This window comes from Agelaius tricolor, unplaced genomic scaffold, assembly GCF_023055355.1.
Source record: "Agelaius tricolor isolate 1412-34295 unplaced genomic scaffold, bAgeTri1.0.p SCAF_1, whole genome shotgun sequence".
NCBI lineage: Eukaryota > Metazoa > Chordata > Aves > Passeriformes > Icteridae > Agelaius > Agelaius tricolor.
This window is the reverse complement of record NW_027269261.1, coordinates 75,208,236-75,224,148: the sequence shown is the minus strand read 5'-3', so window position 1 is coordinate 75,224,148 and position 15,913 is coordinate 75,208,236. Positions and strand designations below refer to the sequence as shown.

The 15,913-nt window shown below is 44.8% G+C and overlaps 1 protein-coding gene across 1 annotated transcript in view; it reads right to left on the bottom strand.

Annotated features, from left to right (window-relative positions):
* Positions 1-10,334, bottom strand: part of LOC139596136 (protein LYRIC-like) — a 30,701-nt gene extending 20,367 nt beyond the window's left edge. Inside the window, exon 1 of the mRNA XM_071440167.1 lies at positions 9,888-10,334. Within this exon, the coding sequence (XP_071296268.1) occupies positions 9,888-10,193 (306 nt within the window). The 5' untranslated portion in view covers positions 10,194-10,334. The remainder of the gene's footprint in view (positions 1-9,887) is intronic.
* Positions 10,335-15,913: the final 5,579 nt, after the last annotated feature.

The window sequence follows — 15,913 nt, the reverse complement described above, 5'->3', positions numbered from 1 at the left end:
GACTTTTCAAATCATAGTTTGACTAATGTCTCAGCTGTCTCAGAATTCCCTGGGAATTGCCAGCCACCAGCTACAGGGATGGGAGGATGTAAATCTGCAGCTGAGACAGCAAGGGCTGTGCCAGCCAGGGCCACTGCACACTGTGCAGAGCCAGCAGCATCCAAGACAAGGCTGAAGCTCCCTCCATAGGTGCCTCTGTTTCCCCTGACACACAGAGCAGCTCCTTGCTGGGTGTATGGCTACTCCACCTGTGCAATGCAGCTGCTGTTCAGCACTGCCCAGGCTTCCTTCAGCCCATCAGACCTGTAGGGCTGCCCAGCCAAACCCACATCTCCCAGAAGGGAGCCTGACTCAGGCTGTCACCCAAATATGTGATCCATCCTCTGCCTCCTCTGCCTGGGGCAAGGGGATCCCTGGCAGGTGAAGGCAGCCCTGCCTGGAGCAAAACCCATCTGATCCCTGTTGAATTCAGGTGCCCAGTTCCCTTGGGGAAGGGAAGGCAGCTGATGCTTCCCCCTGCCTCCTCCCTCTCCCCAGTATGACAGGTCATCTCTGTCCCTGAGATGGGGCCATGATTAGTTAGGAGCAGATAAAATCCTGTGGGTGACTGCCCATGTCTCTCCCCAGCAGACCTAGTGGGGCTGCAATCCTTCAGACTCTTAATAGTCATCTCTTTGATATTTTGAGGATTTTAGAGCTATTTTTCACAAGTCTCAGAAGGTCTGGTTTGAAGTGCATGACAGGCACCTGTATGCTGGCAAATGCTTCATCCCTGGAGGTGTTTGCTTGGAATTCCAGACCAGCTACAAGCCCATGGTGAACACAGAACCAGCAGTCTGGTGTTCATCCCAAGTTCCATAATGATTAGGAGAGGAAGCCCCAAAATTGTGGACTTTGCACACAGACAATACTGATTTGGGGTCTTCCAGTAAAACATCACAGCAGCAGGAGGCAAAACCCTGCCAGTAATTCCACCAGCTTCACATCACAAGCTTGAGCCAAAATCTCCTCCGTCTCCCTCAGCTGTCAAATGCAAACAATATAATTGTTTACAATTATGTTATTCTGAACATTAGTAAAATAATTACTTCTCTGTTAAAACCCAGCAACATTTGTTAGTAGCTAGCAAGGCTGTCTTGTTTTTTCCCATGGGCACTCTCTTCTAAGCCTCTCAGGTTCATTTACTAGAGGCACTCCATAAATCCCACCACAAAGCAAATCATTTTCCATTTCCTGCTCTGCTCAAGGGAAAAATCCCACTCTACCTGCAGCAGGGAGGGAAGCAGCTTCTCACATAAAATGTGGGATATAAAATACAAAAGCAGGGGCATTTTGGTGAAAATTTGAACCACATAGATATGGAAAATCTTGAGTTTATATTATTCTTTCTTTCTCAGCATATGTTTCTGTCCAATTAAATATGTGAAAATACAGATGGATCTTGTTTCAGTAGACAACAATTTCTATGCAATATAGAATCTTGGGGGAATTACTTTCAATTATATGACAGCACTTCAGGAAAACTGAATTTTATCAGATGAATGCAAGAAGAGATGACTGGGGGAAGTCAAACAACATGTAAGTGAAATATTCCTTCCTGGTGTCATCAAACGCTGGTGTTTTTCCTGTTTTCCCATAATGAAATCTTCACTGTTTTCTAAAAGCTTTGCAAATGGACCTCCCAAGTGAAGGCACTTTGAGCAAGACTGCCACCATGGGCACAGAAATAGCAACACCAGCTTAGGAGGCAAGGAGGAGGATGCTTTTTTGCCGTCTTTCAGAAACACACAGATGAGAGGATAAGAGACACCCCACCTCCTGTTAGCCTCTCTTTACATCAAGATGCTTCTGCAAGCACGAGGGACTGCAGGCAGAGACAAGGAAATGTCAGGATTAAGGACATGAAAGTGCCTTCCTCCCCCAGGCTGGCGTGAGTGAGCACAGCCCGAGGCTGTACAGGGCCCTCACACAGGCAGGGAGAACCCAGAAGGAAAATGCTGAGTGCAATAACAGATTAGGGAAGATGCAAATGATATTGGCTCTGACAGACTTGTCTCAGCTGGGGCAGGATCACGTTCCTGGACCTTCTCTCTGTATAAATGACAGCAAGCAAGGAGCAGGAAAATTGCAGCACTTTGTTTTAGTGCTTTGCCAACCTGACTGCTGCGTACGTTTACCAGACAAGCACAACTTTTGCTACTGAAATGATATTTCAGCTGCTAGACAAACATCCCCCTGTCTCTCCATCACTGACTAGGAGGTTAAATATATACTGTTGACAGTCATTTACTATGTCCCAGGGGTCTTCATGATGACTGAGTGTCTATTCAGCCCTAAGTGCCCACCTGGGACTCCTGAACCTTGTTGCATCCTTCCTAACAAGCAGCTGAGTGCAAAAAAATGCCAAACCTGACCACTGCCTGATGCTCAGCAAATGTCCCACCACTGTGGTGATGCTCTTTTTTCAAACCTGAAATATCTCTTGCTTCTCTGCCATCCTTCAGTAATACCAGCAACTCCCTTTCTTTCATCACCAAGAATTTTTACTGAGTTCTATTTCCTTTCAGTGGAAATGTATTATGTTAGCCTGACCTTTTGTATTAAATCCTGCCCTTATCCAACCCTTTTTCAGGCAGTAAGCTGGCTGTGTGGCTGAGGAACCCCACCCTACCCTATTCTTTCCTTTTGAAGCCCTTAGGGTAGGGGATTAGTCATGCCTCTCTATCGTGCCATTTGGCCACTATGAAAAGGAAAAAGGAATTTTCATTATTTTATTTCATTTAACCTAATGCAATCATTAAAGATAAATTAATATTGTCAGGAGAATTTTTTTCTTCATGAAAAATGTAGTTTTGTACAGGGAAAACACATCTAAATCCGCCACATTAAATGACTATATTAAGTCTTAAGTGCAATTCCAAATACATCAAATATATGCGGAGAAACAGAATTAAGACTTTTAGTGGAATCAGACTTAGCATATTAATTTCTACTCACATTCTATGGAACAATAGAAAGATTATTTTTAGTTCATGGCCATTTGGTTCGTGACCCAGTGGAACAGGATTTCCCCCCCCACCCCCTGCCTTTTTTTTCCCTTTTTTATGTAACTTAAGGTTATATTTCTGATGATTGTTCTGAAACTAGCAATTTTCTGATTCTCTTGAGCTAGGGTTTAATTTATTTCATGCTTTTAATATAGTTCTACATAAAGTCACAAAGAAAGGAGGCAAAGTGATACAACTCCAAGTGCCAAAAAATGCTGGGTTTAGTATATAAACCTTATATTCAAAGCCATAAAGCTGTACACCTAGAGACTTAACTTTTATGCATTTTAATAGTTTTGCTAGACTAGTCATTTTTATAAAACCCACCACCTTTGTGTTTATCAGATCAGGCTGCCTGCTTTCACATCTCAGTGCCACCAACTGGTTAGAGGGGTAATTAAAAATTGTGTGAATATCAGCTTCAGGTTCACTAACTGCCCTTTGTCCCTCTTGGGAAAGGTGCTTAAAATTGCCTTCCTGAGGAAGGCATGGAAAGGTTTGCCCAGTAGAGGGATACTAGGACAAAATAAACTCAGCCTATGAAACCCAAAGGGAGCTATTATGTGCTTCACACACTGGAAATCAGGAAATTCATTTAAGAACATGAATAAAGATTCAGAAAATTGTTCTCAGCTACCACTTTCAGAAAACTCAAATTAAGTGGGTTGGACATTGGAAATGAAAGGAAGCAAAACTACCCCATTCTGGCAGGGGGTCTGTGAACACAAAACCATTTCCAGATTTAAGAAGTACTTCAATTAAATTGTTTCATAGTGCTCAATTCCAGTGAAAAAAAATGGAGGTTTTTTCACTTTGTTACAACACATGAAAAATGTCATGGATGTAGGCCAAAAGGCAATACTGCTATGACAAAAGTAACACCAACAGGCATTAAATTAAAATATTAAGGCAGGGAGTGGGAGAAAAGAACAAAAAGGACTTTCTAAGCAGGGAAATAAATAATCTCCCTTAAACATGCTCTGTTACAACTGAACAAAGTATGACTGCACTTTTCAGCTTTCTCAGTAGATCTTCAACAAGCTGAAAAGTGAGCAGGAAGTCTTCATCCCTCTCAGCATCCTCTGGAAGATCCGGTCCTTGCTCCCTACTCTCCATGCTCTGAGTCACATTATTCACAGCACCACTTGAGGTGGGTTCTTGTCTCCTGTGCACAGAAGCAGGGGCAGGGCCACAGGGAGAGCAAACCCAAGGGCTGCTGCTGCTGCTGCAGCCGGACAGGGCTCGCATTTCTCCATCCACGGACAGCGAGCCATCGGCGAGACAAACGTGTTGGGAAAGAAAGCAGGGCTGGCTTTCATTAACTCTGACTCATAAATGGAAGCAGACATCCTGGCCAGCCTGGCTTTGCCACATGGTCTCGTCCAGATGATGGACTTTGTTCTGGGAGACCAATTCCCTAAACCAATGGGAACCAGGTGAATGGGAAAAGACAAGCCTGCATTTGTCAGAGGAGAAAGGATGGGGTCTAGGCAGAGGCCATCAGAGAAACAGGAAAGTACCAGCTTCAAAGAAAATCACTCATTCAGTTCTAACAGCTAGAGAAAGGATAACAAAATGGCAATTTCTGCTCAGGTAAAAATGGAAAGCAAAAAAAAAAGTTGGGTTTGTTAGCAAAGGAAACTGAGTGGCTCTCCATGCATGGCAGAAGGACATAAAGGATCTTCTTTGGGACATGGCTGCTCACAACACTACAAAGACATATCTGCAAAGGGGAGGGAAAAAAAAAACAGAATCCTGGGTTTTGATCAATACTGTAAGTACTAATAATTTTATTGTTAATAGCTGTTATTGATATATGGAAACACAAAGTTTTCCCTGGCAAAATCACTTCAGACAAATGTGTTCCCATTAGGAAAGAGGAATTTGTTAGAAAGGAAAATTACATGGGAAACACTGCAATGAACAAACAAAATAAAATAGAACTACACACTAGGAATATGTGAAATTTTCTCTTTCCCTTAAGGCACCTAATGTAGAAAAAAAAGGGGCAGTTCTCCCATCAAATGGATGCTCCAAGAATCTTGTGGAAAAGGATCTGGGCCATCAGCACAAAAAACCCATTCATCTGCACATATTCCCAGGGATGGAGTTGCCCATAGGAACCCCTTGAGCACAAACACAGGTTGATAACAAGGAGTGGGAGGCAGGACTGCATATGTATGTAGCCATTCACATCCAAAAGCAGCTGCACAAGAAAATTTAGGGAAACATCCTTAAGATGATGCTGCCTGCATTACATGTCCTCCAGCTGGCCAGCCTTCCCTGGACACATGAGAAGCCACACAGCAGCCATAAACACAATCACACATGACACATACCTGCCTCAGTTCAGCTGCCCTCATCATCGGGGAAAAAAACATATCTGGGGAAAGACTTTCTGCAGCATGAGTAGATTAAAACTACTGTTGTGAGGAGGGATGAAGAAATCAGTTTCCTGGCATCTTCTATTCTGATTAATTAGAGCACCATCTCAACAAGGCATAAAGGCTCCATTTTAAGGAGGCAATTACCAAACTCCAACACCTTCCAGGATACTTGAAAAATCAATGCTCATCCAAGATAGTCATATAAAAATAATTGTGCAAGTGTGTTGCATTGGCATGAAAAATACTGTGTAACCTGAAAGGGTAAAAGAAAACGTCTGTTTGCGATTTGTGAAACTCTGGAGCTGAAGGGATGGCTATGAAGTTCTGGTACTGTTAAGCAATCCTGCAAGATGCAAAAAGTACCTCCAGTTTATAAAGACACTTCAGAAAAGTAGAAATCTTTCTTTTGGAATGTATCAGATGGCACATATTTTTAGCAGCTTTTTAAGGAAGATGATGTCACTGCACTTGTAAAAAAAGCTCTTCTTTACAACTGACCAATTTGCAGAACAGCCCAAAAACTTTGAATAAACACAAACCACCCAACTTAACAACTGCCATTCAGATCAGATGGCTTCCAGCAAGTCTCATTAGCAATTTCCCAAAATTAAGGAAAAGGCAATTCTGAAAAAGACTAAACACACTCAGCATAATTTCTAGATGGATTTTTTTTTGTGTGTATGGCTGTGTGACAACAGCCAGAATGTAACTTTTTCTTCTATGCATAATGAGATCACATTCAAAATGTGCTTGTATGATTGTGTGGAGGCCATGTATCCATTGGAACAAAGTGGTGGGTGAGAGGCTGGACATAACACAGCCATGTGCTCTCACAGCCCAGAAAGCCAAGTGTGTCCTGGGCTGCACCCAAAGCACCAGGGGAAGGGGGATCCTGCCCCTCTGCTCTGCTCTGCCCTGGTGAGACCCCACCTGCAGGGCAGCATCCAGCCCTGGGGCCCCAGCACAGAGAGGACATGGACCTGTTGGAGCGAGTCCAGAGGAAGCCACCAAACCAATCAGAGGGATGGAAAGCCTCTGCTATGAGGAAAGTCTGAGAGAACTGGGGTTGTTCAGCTTGCAAAAGAGATAACTTCAGGGTGACTGTCCTGGTTCTGGACAGGACAGGGTTAATTTTTTGCAGAAACTGTCAGGGGGTGTGACCAGGACCTGGAGCCCTTTCTATCCCACATTACAGTCATTACCAGGGGTGCCAGGGGAAGGGACTCTCTTTTGGGGAGAAGGGGCTCCTTCCAGTCTGGTATTGTCTATTGTCAAGGGGTTTCTGTGTAAATAATTTCTTTTCTTGTAGCCTCTGTCATTAGTATTACTCTTGTTCCTGTTTGTTTTCTTATCTCGTTGCTGTTTCCAGTAAATTGATCTTATCTCAGTTTATGATCTTTACCTTTTGTGCCTCTAAGTCTCAAGTCCATCCCACTGCAGGTGGGAGGGGAAAAGCTGCGGAGCAGGAGGGAGGAGCATGTGGTTTTGGGGAATCTTGGTGGGCACACGAAATTGGGGACTACCATTCCTAAACCATGACAGTGATCCAACTGAGGCCTTCCCCTGCCTGAAGGGAACTTCAAGGGAACACAGGGCAAAACTATTTACAAGAGCACAAGAGGACAAGAGGAATGAGTTCAAATTGGAAGAAAGGAGGTTTAGATTAGATATTAGGAAGAAGTTCTTTACCACGAGGGTGGTGAGGCACTGGAACAGGTTGCCCAGGGAAGTGGTGGGTGCCCCATCCCTGCAGGTATTCAAGGACAGACTGGATGGAGCTCTGAGCAACCGGGTCTAGTGAAAGGTGTTCCTACCCATGGCAAGGGAGTTGGAACCAGATGATCTTCAAGGTCCCCTTCCAACCCAAACCATTCCATGCTTCTGTGAAAGCTTGTTCAACAGACTGATCTCACAAGGGCTGTTGAAGCCACTCAGTCTGGGTCTAACAGGGACCATGGCTCCTGGACATTTGCTGTGGGGAGTAGGGACACACAAAGGGAAGATCAGTCCTACACCATCCTGCAGCCAAGTAAGAGCAGATTTCATGGGAAGGCAACCTGACAGCCCACCCCTGAGGCAGCAACTGGGAATCACTGGCAAACATGCATTCCCAAACTGAAAAAATAATTAACCACCTAGGTTCTTTTAATTAAGATCTTGACTTATCCACCACTCCAGGATATGCAGATGTTTGGCTGCTGGGATGTATCAACACACCTGAGCACTGGAGGCAATTTGTGTCTTGTTTTTTTCATATCTCAGCAGGCAGCAGAGAAGGGGGTCCCATCTTGCACACCCCATCTCATCACATTGGCCATGTGTATGAATGGGAGACTTTGTTATTAATGACACCTCTGCTGCTGCTTTGGTGGAGATTTTCATATGCAAATTTCAGCATATCAAAGGTGTTTGGCTGTTCTGGCATCCTCCCATCAGCTAAGTGCCAAAGCAGTGCAGCGTTTTACACTTAAGTAAGGAGATACAGTTTTTGCCTCAAGGATATGATGTTCCACAGACAGAGAGAACCTGATAGGAAATGACAAGGAGCAGTGGAGAAGACACGATGGGGAAAAGAAAACAAAAGAGACAAACAAAGGAAGGAAAGGGCACGGTACTGTCATGGGAGGACAAGCCTTCGTTTTTAATTTCAGTATGCAAGATATTTTCTCTGGGTTATCTATCTTTAGGATCTTGTAAGTTATTTTTCTTGATCACCCTCTTCTCGTCCTCCACCTCCTCAGGACCATGTTTTCCATACTCTCCACAATAATCAGTGGGTCTCATACAGAGGATGATGCTACTGTGTAAATGCAACTGCTAGAGACCAGTCCCTAAAGAGCAGGGATTGCTCAGCACTGGAAAAGATGAGATTAATGGCAGAAACTGCACATGACTGTAAACAAATTTATCCCTTCAGTTTATCCCTCCTCCTCTTTGGTTTCTGTTACTTAGGCCTGTGAGATGCAGCATCTCTGACTAGAAGATATCTATTCAAATCAATGCCTTCAGCTTGAACTAATAACCCAGCCACATCACAGCAACTGGACTGTCTCTGACACATTTCTGTTCGTGAAGAACAAAACCATTTATTTTATAGCACATGTTTAAAAAATCCCTGCAAATTCATTTTGTTTGTCTTTTTCAGAACTGAGACTTAGGAGATAATAGTAACAGATTAAACAATAAAGTGGGTGTCTCCCCTTCCTGTCCCATACTGCCTCCAGTACTGGTTGCTCTGGAAAATTTTCATTTGTTCTGCAGGCAACTCAAGTTATCTAGTATTGATCATTATAAAGGTCTGATAAAAATTGTTACTGAAATCCTTCTTCACCCCTTGACACTGGCAGCTCTGTTCAGATTGCTTTTGGATTTAATTGTTTCTTACAAATTCTGGGGCATTTGTGCTGCCAGGTCAAGATTCTGCTCTGACTGATGAAAAAAAAATGCCCTAAAATTGAATAGCTATTTAAAATATAACTATAATGTAACTAAAAGCTAAAGCTTCCATGACAAAATAATAAACCCTTGAAAACTAGCATTACCATGGAAAGCCTGACACATTTCTGTTCCTGAGGAACGAACTCACTTATTTTATAGCACACTTAAAAAAAATCCTGCAAATTCATTTTGTTTGTCTTGCTCAGAAATGAGACCTAGGAGACAACCGTAACAGATGAAAATGTTAAAAAAGCTCGATGTATTAATTTTAAATACCTACTTAAGTTTGGGAAGTTACTCTGAGACCTTTACTTTCCATATTGCAGTGCCTTGGTGAAATTGTTTTCTGTAATTTACACTGAGATTTTCTGCTACAGACAGCTTACAGTGTGTCAAAGCAACAGTCGTGACAATGTCATACAGAAACTTCAACACCGCATCAAATCAAACTCAGCACGTATTCAACAGGGTGGCCATGGTCATCAGCTCACAGCCAGGTATTCATGCAGTAACAACAGAGCTTTGATTTGAGTAAATACACATAATTAGCACATTGTATTAACACCGTAGTATGGATACTATTCTTGTATATTCCTTCTTAATATGATGGACATTAACTGGAGTTTTCTCAATTCCCTGCAAAGAAAATCAATCTCATATGGAGTTGTGCTGTCAGACAGAACGGCGGATGAAAGGCCAGTGCCAGCCCCCCCATCCAGGTGCTCGGGCAACCTGCTGCCTTGCACTGTCATCTTGATTGCCCCACAGGATTCAGCGGGGAATGCTGAGCCCCTCACCCCTAAATCCCACCGAGAGGTTCGGGACGGTGCGTCCTGGGCGGGACGGGATGGGATGGGACGAGACAGGGTGAGATGGGATGGCAGCAGCCCGGTGGGGCCGGACGCAGAGGGTGCAGGACTGTTCTCTGCCCTGAAAAGGTGCCAGGGAGGGAAGAGGGAAGGATGCTCGTCCCGTCCCGGGGAGCGGGCCAGGCGCGACCCCGCACTAACCTTACCTGCGCCGTGCGCCTTTGTTCCTCCGGCTGCCGCGCCGGCAGCGCCCCGGCCGCCCGGCCGCCGGCCCCCGCGGGACCATCCTCCTCCTCCTCCTCCTCCTCCTCCTCCTCTTCCTCCTCCTCCTGCGCCTCCCCGGCGGCGCGGCGGCGGGGGGGTCCCGGCACGGCCCCTCGGTCCCGCAGCCCCCGCAGGACGAGCAGCGCGGCCGCGGCGGCCGCCAGCACCAGCGCCGGCCAGAGCAGCGCCAGCAGCCGCCCCGGCAGCTCCCCCGCGCCCAGCGCCATCCGCGCCGCCGGCCCCAGCATGGCCGCGCCGCCCCCGGCGGGGATGCTCCGCTCGCTCCGCTCCCAAAGTTGGTGCCGGAGCCGCGCTCGCCGCCGCCGCCCCGAGCGGCACCAGCGCGGCTGCGGAGCGGGCGGGGGACCGGCCGGGCGGGCGGGGGATGCGGGGGGGCCCGGGGGGCGCGGACACGTCGGTGCTTACGGGAGCCTCGCGGCGAAGGGCGGGGGCGCCGAGCGGGGGGCGGGAGTGGGACCCCGGGCGCGGCCGATCGCTGGTGCGGGGGAGGAAGGGGTTAATGCACGGATTGGGTCTCCCCTGTGGAAGGATGAGAGTGGTACGCGATGAAAGGTGAAGGCGATGCGATTGGAAGCAGCAGCGTTGGTTTGAGAGCAGATGTTTGGCCGGGGATTGGGGTACGCAGGGATGCTCAGAAGTGATGCTTTTCTGCAAAATTCCCCGGTCTAGACGGAACAGTGTCTGGGGATGTACTTCTGTTGTCAGGCAGAGCTACAAACGTGTCGTTATCGAGCACCATGGCTGTGATGATGACAGGCGCTGCCATGTAACGCAGCGCGAGATGCGCTCTCATCTCGGGCTCATCTCCGAGAAGCAGCATCTCACCGCCGCCAGCGGAGCGCAGCGCCTCGAACCACAGACCTCTCTACCGCGCTGGATGGAAAATTTCTACAGCCACCTGATGAATAAGTGCAGATGATGCTCTCAGAAAGTCTTTTTTTTCAAAGTCACCGAGTTTCTTTTGAAGTGGAAAGCTGAATTTTGCCGTGGTCAGTCTAGGGGGACAACCTCTGAGCAGTTAATAAACGTTTAATAGCAGTGAAGGGAAGGAGCGAGCTCCTCGTTCTCTCAGCATGGTTGTGTCTTGCACCTGGCACAAACCCGGGGGGGTTTACCAGGGGCCATAACTACCAAAAAAAAAACCCTACCCAAATCCTCCCCCTCCCAAAAAAAAAAAAAACACACACACACACAAAAATCCCCACAAACTTATTTAACTAAAACAGCATAAAAAGTCATGTTTGTAGTAAACCCAGCACAGAGAAAAGGCTGGTAAGAGAATGGCTTTTATCTGTCATTGTTTATTTCACACCCAGCAGGGACTGCTCTCTCTTGAGTGTGGATCCAAGTGCTGGAGCTCAAACTGAAACCCACTGAAAAGATAGCAATGGGGAAGGCTCATTATCCATCCTTCCATTGGATCACCAACTCTTCAGGGATTAAAGATTTATTATTCCCACATCCCGGGCTGAATTACAATTAATCCTAAAGAAGTCTAGGTTTTGAAAGCAAAATAAGGTGTTTATAGCACTCTAGAAATTTCCAGATGAAATACAGGAGAATTGTGAATAAAATGATATGTTGAATGGCCTTATGGGGAGAAGAAGGTTTTGGGAGGGAGGGAGAAATGCTTAATATACAGGAGGGAGCTGTGGGGGTATGGTGGTGCTTCAAATACTGTTGTTGGGATAGGAAGCTTCTGCTTAAACACAGATCACATAAGTTATCATTTGCTGTCTGTATCTCACACTGCCTATCTTCTAAAATTCAGCACTGAATAATCTTGTGGTTCAAAACCTCAGGAATGTGAGTGTTTCTGTTGCTAGGCCTGATACTGATGTTTTGTGAGAATATGTCTATCTTGCACCCATCTGGAGCCCTGAGCTGATAACTGAGTAATCATGTGCTAATGTCAGAGAGGGGGACTTCCTCCATAGTTAAAAATCGCAGTTAGGTGGTTAGTATAGATACTTGTGTTTTGTTTTTTTTTTTCCTTATCTTGATTTTTATTTTTTGCCCTTCTTTATTTCTCTAAAATGAAGATACATCTCTTCAGGTCTGAGCTGTTAAAATGCATACAATCTATATCTCAGCTCATACATAAATTCACTACTTTCAGCTCATCTAAATTAGTTTGTTTTTCTTTTCCTGGGAAACATAAGCTGAAAGACATTTCAGGAGTCAGCATTGCTTAATTGAGTATGAGATTACTGCTTTGCAACATTCCTTTCTATTTCTTTTTTTTTTTCAATAGAGGCAATTACTGTGGCTGGCCTCTAATGGCATTTATTTAAAAAGATAAACATCATCATATTAGACCTTTTTTTTCTAGTATTACTACAGGCTCATTTGGCAGCATATCTCCTACATTATTGCTCTATGAAAATAGCACAAATTATTATCATGTCATGTTATATGGAAAGACTGAAATTTTATTGCAAACATGAGCAGATATTTTTCCATTTATGTGTGACATGAGCTAATTGCAAATTCCAGATAGGGAATTGTTCTCCCTTCATACCTGGACAGAAAGTCCAATAATTAGGAGCTGGAACAACCTATCTGTTGTAGATCAAAATGTGGTGGATTTCCACTGACAAAATAGTGCAGACACTAATGCCTGATGGGTCCTGGTCAAACCTGTCTGCTTCTGTGCTGAGTTTGTCATTCAGGGTGCTGAAATTATGAAGATAGGTTTTGGGAAGTTTTCTAGAGAAAAATCCAGTCTTATTAATATTTAAATATTTCATGAAAGCTGTTTGATTTTGACAAAATCATACGGTAACTGAAAAAAAAGGCAAAAATCTTGGTTTGGGCAGTTTTCATGGTAAAGGCAAAGCAGAGTTTTCTAGCTGAAATTAAAGCATTATTTTTATTTCGATTTTCTATTGAAACATTTAAAAATGAAATTTACTAAAAAAAGGAAGGAATTACATTATTTTTAATAGCATTTCACAGAAATTATAAGGTTCTGACCTGATGTATTAACAGTAGACTTAAGGATTCTCCTACAAAAGCTAAGAGAAATGCCCTACCCTGACACTGCTCATGCTTAATCAACAGCAACAGACATGATAGAAAAATTAGGGATTTCAAAGAAGTCAGAGATATCGAGGGGACACTTTTAAATTGCCCCAGCAAAACCATCTTTTGAGGTCCCATTAAAACCACCTTTTGAGGGGCAGTGAGGAGACCTGTTTAATCAGACTCCCTAACCCTGAGGAGTTCAGCAAGCTGCATCTGGAAGAAGGCAGGGAGTTCTGTTTCCAAGCAGCTGCTCAGAAATCCCGAGGTCAGGGCAGAGCAGAGCAGGAGCTGTGCCTGCCCTTGGAGGAGCCCTTGGTGCTGACCAGGCTGTTCAGAACAGACCCTTCCCCTCTCTGAGCTTCAGGGATTTGGGGTAACTGGGTGGAAACCAGTGGGGGTTTGCACCCGTTTGAGTGCCATGGAGCAGTCCCTGTGTTTCTGAGCCCACAGCTGGGAGAGGTTTCGGGGAGCACTGTGCAAACATGTGCAGGAGGATGTTTGGACATGGCTGAGATCAAAGCACAGGTCTCTGTTTCAGGCATTTGGGGGCAATGAGATGCTGAGTGAGGATGCGTTCCCCAGCAAGCTCCTGCTGCAGGCCCTGCTGTGGGCTTGGACTCTCCTGTAATGAAGATATTTACAGGCTGAGATGGTCTCACACCCTGCTTGTTTACAGGCTTGAAGGGACATTTGCACCAAGTCCTGAGGCTCATCTGCTGATGTGCAGGACATGTATTTGTCACATATTTGTGTAATTTGCAAACTTCTCCCATTTTTCCTCCTGTCTGAAGCCCTGGTGCAGCAGTGACTTTCCCTGGACATGCCTAAAGCTGATGAAGCACTGAGCTTGCTTAGCCTGTGGATGAGGAAACTGAGGAAGGTGGTGGCTGCACGCCTGGCAGCAGCGTGACAATGACCAGTAATGAGAGAGGAGTGCTCCATCTGCTCAGACTATTCAGCTCTTTTGCACAGCTGCCCACGTGGCCAGGTATTAGCCATTAAATAAGATGATTAATTCCTTGACAAGTTGGTATCTGGCCTAGCAGTCCAGCATTTCCTTTTGGCATCTGTGGCTGCTTTGAGGAATGCAGCTTTATAGAATTTTACTAATTATCTAATAGCTTTTCAATCTCTTGTTTCAGTACAGGGAACTGCTGTTAATTAATTGCAGATCTTCAGCATACCATTCCTAACTGATTCCCCTAGTAAATATGTTTAACACTTGCCTCGGTTTCCTGTACATGATTCATTCAGTTGGTAAGTGATCCATCTTTGTTTGCTGTCAAAGTCTTTGAGTTGGAAGACTTTAATCATGTTACTTGGCTTTCCTGAATAGAGAGAAGCAACGGAGTCAAAAAAGCACGCAATGGTAATGCAGTCAAAGAAAGACCATGGCCTGGGTTTCTTTCACCAATAAAAAAGTTGTGTAAGCTTCAATTTCCCTTTCATTTTCATAAAGAACATACTGGAAACATCTATTCAGCCAAAGACATGAAACTAAAACAAAGAAACAAAAAACATCTTGAAAGGAGGAAAGAAGGCACTTTCCCAGCTTATGCATTAATTAAGACCAGTCAAAGAAAACGGCTTCAAAGGAAGGAGGAAGCCAGTGGTAAGCACGGCTGCAACTGCTTTAATGGGCTATAGCAATGACATGCATGGCAGGCAGAGCCAGAGCAGGCATCAATGCTGCAGTGGCAGTTCAAAGGCGACAGAGAAAATGTTGGAGGCCGAACTGAAGTTGCTGAATAGTAAAATTGTTTCACTAGCAGATTTGTCAGCCACACTGTGGGACAAAGGAACTTGTTTAACAGAACACATCATCTTGAGAACCGTAAACACTGCTGGTTTAAAGATAAAATCAAAGGCCTTGAGAGCAAAGCAGAAGTAGACATAAAAGTATGCATAACTGGCTTTCCTGGAGGTGAAGAGGTTTGCATCCCTGTCAAACAATTCAGAAAGGAGCTGTTAAGTGCCCCAGGTCACTCGCACCCTGAGCACCCATTCTTCCCCTGGGTGGAAGCCTGTGCAGAGCTGCCTGAATATACAGCAGGATTGGTAGGTTTTTTGCACATCTCAGTGGTGATCTGGGAGTCTGGCAGGGAAAAAAAAAAGCTGAATGCAACTTACAGCATACTATTATAAATATTTTATACAAGTAATAAATGTATTTGTTTAGCAGCAAAAGGCGGGGCTTTATTATGTTCTTTCCATGCATATTTATTCTCTGTGCTTTTCAGCCTGTGTCCCACATCCAGCTGTCTGGGAAACCAGCTGGTAATTTGCTGTTTCTTTTGACAAACACTTCAAGCTCATGCTTTAAAGACTTCCTAGGTCTCTTCATCAGCAACCAGCAGCACGTGTGCAATTTTGCAGGAACATGATGTCTACAGAGAAGTCTCCAAATTAAGATGTCTCTCCTTGCTTTAATCCAAACTGGCAAACGACACAGTGAGCATGCAGTAAATGAGTGATGACACACAGTTTATTGCTATCAAAACCAGCATTCTGAGAGATGCAGCTGACACACTGGAGGGAGGGCATCACTTCCCTCAGGGAGATTTTAGAGTCAAAAGTGTCTGAATACACATCCACTGGTAAAAGTGTGACTACCCTGCAGTGTTGAGGCAGTTTCCCATTCTCATGAGATCAGGGTATCAAAGGCATGGCTGTCCCTGGATGTGCTCAGATAAACTTCGCATCTGAAGAGGATCTTCCACTTTGATCTGGAGATGTGGAGGTCTGAAAAATGTATCACATCCACCACATCCTCCATGGTTTCTTCTCATGTTTAGTCATCTGCCACGTGAAAAAAAAACCTACATCTTGTTGCTAATTTAATGTTATCGAGCTCTGGTTTCCCACCACTGATTTCTGTGACTTGCTCTGACAGCGATATCATTCTCTTATTCCTCCTGAG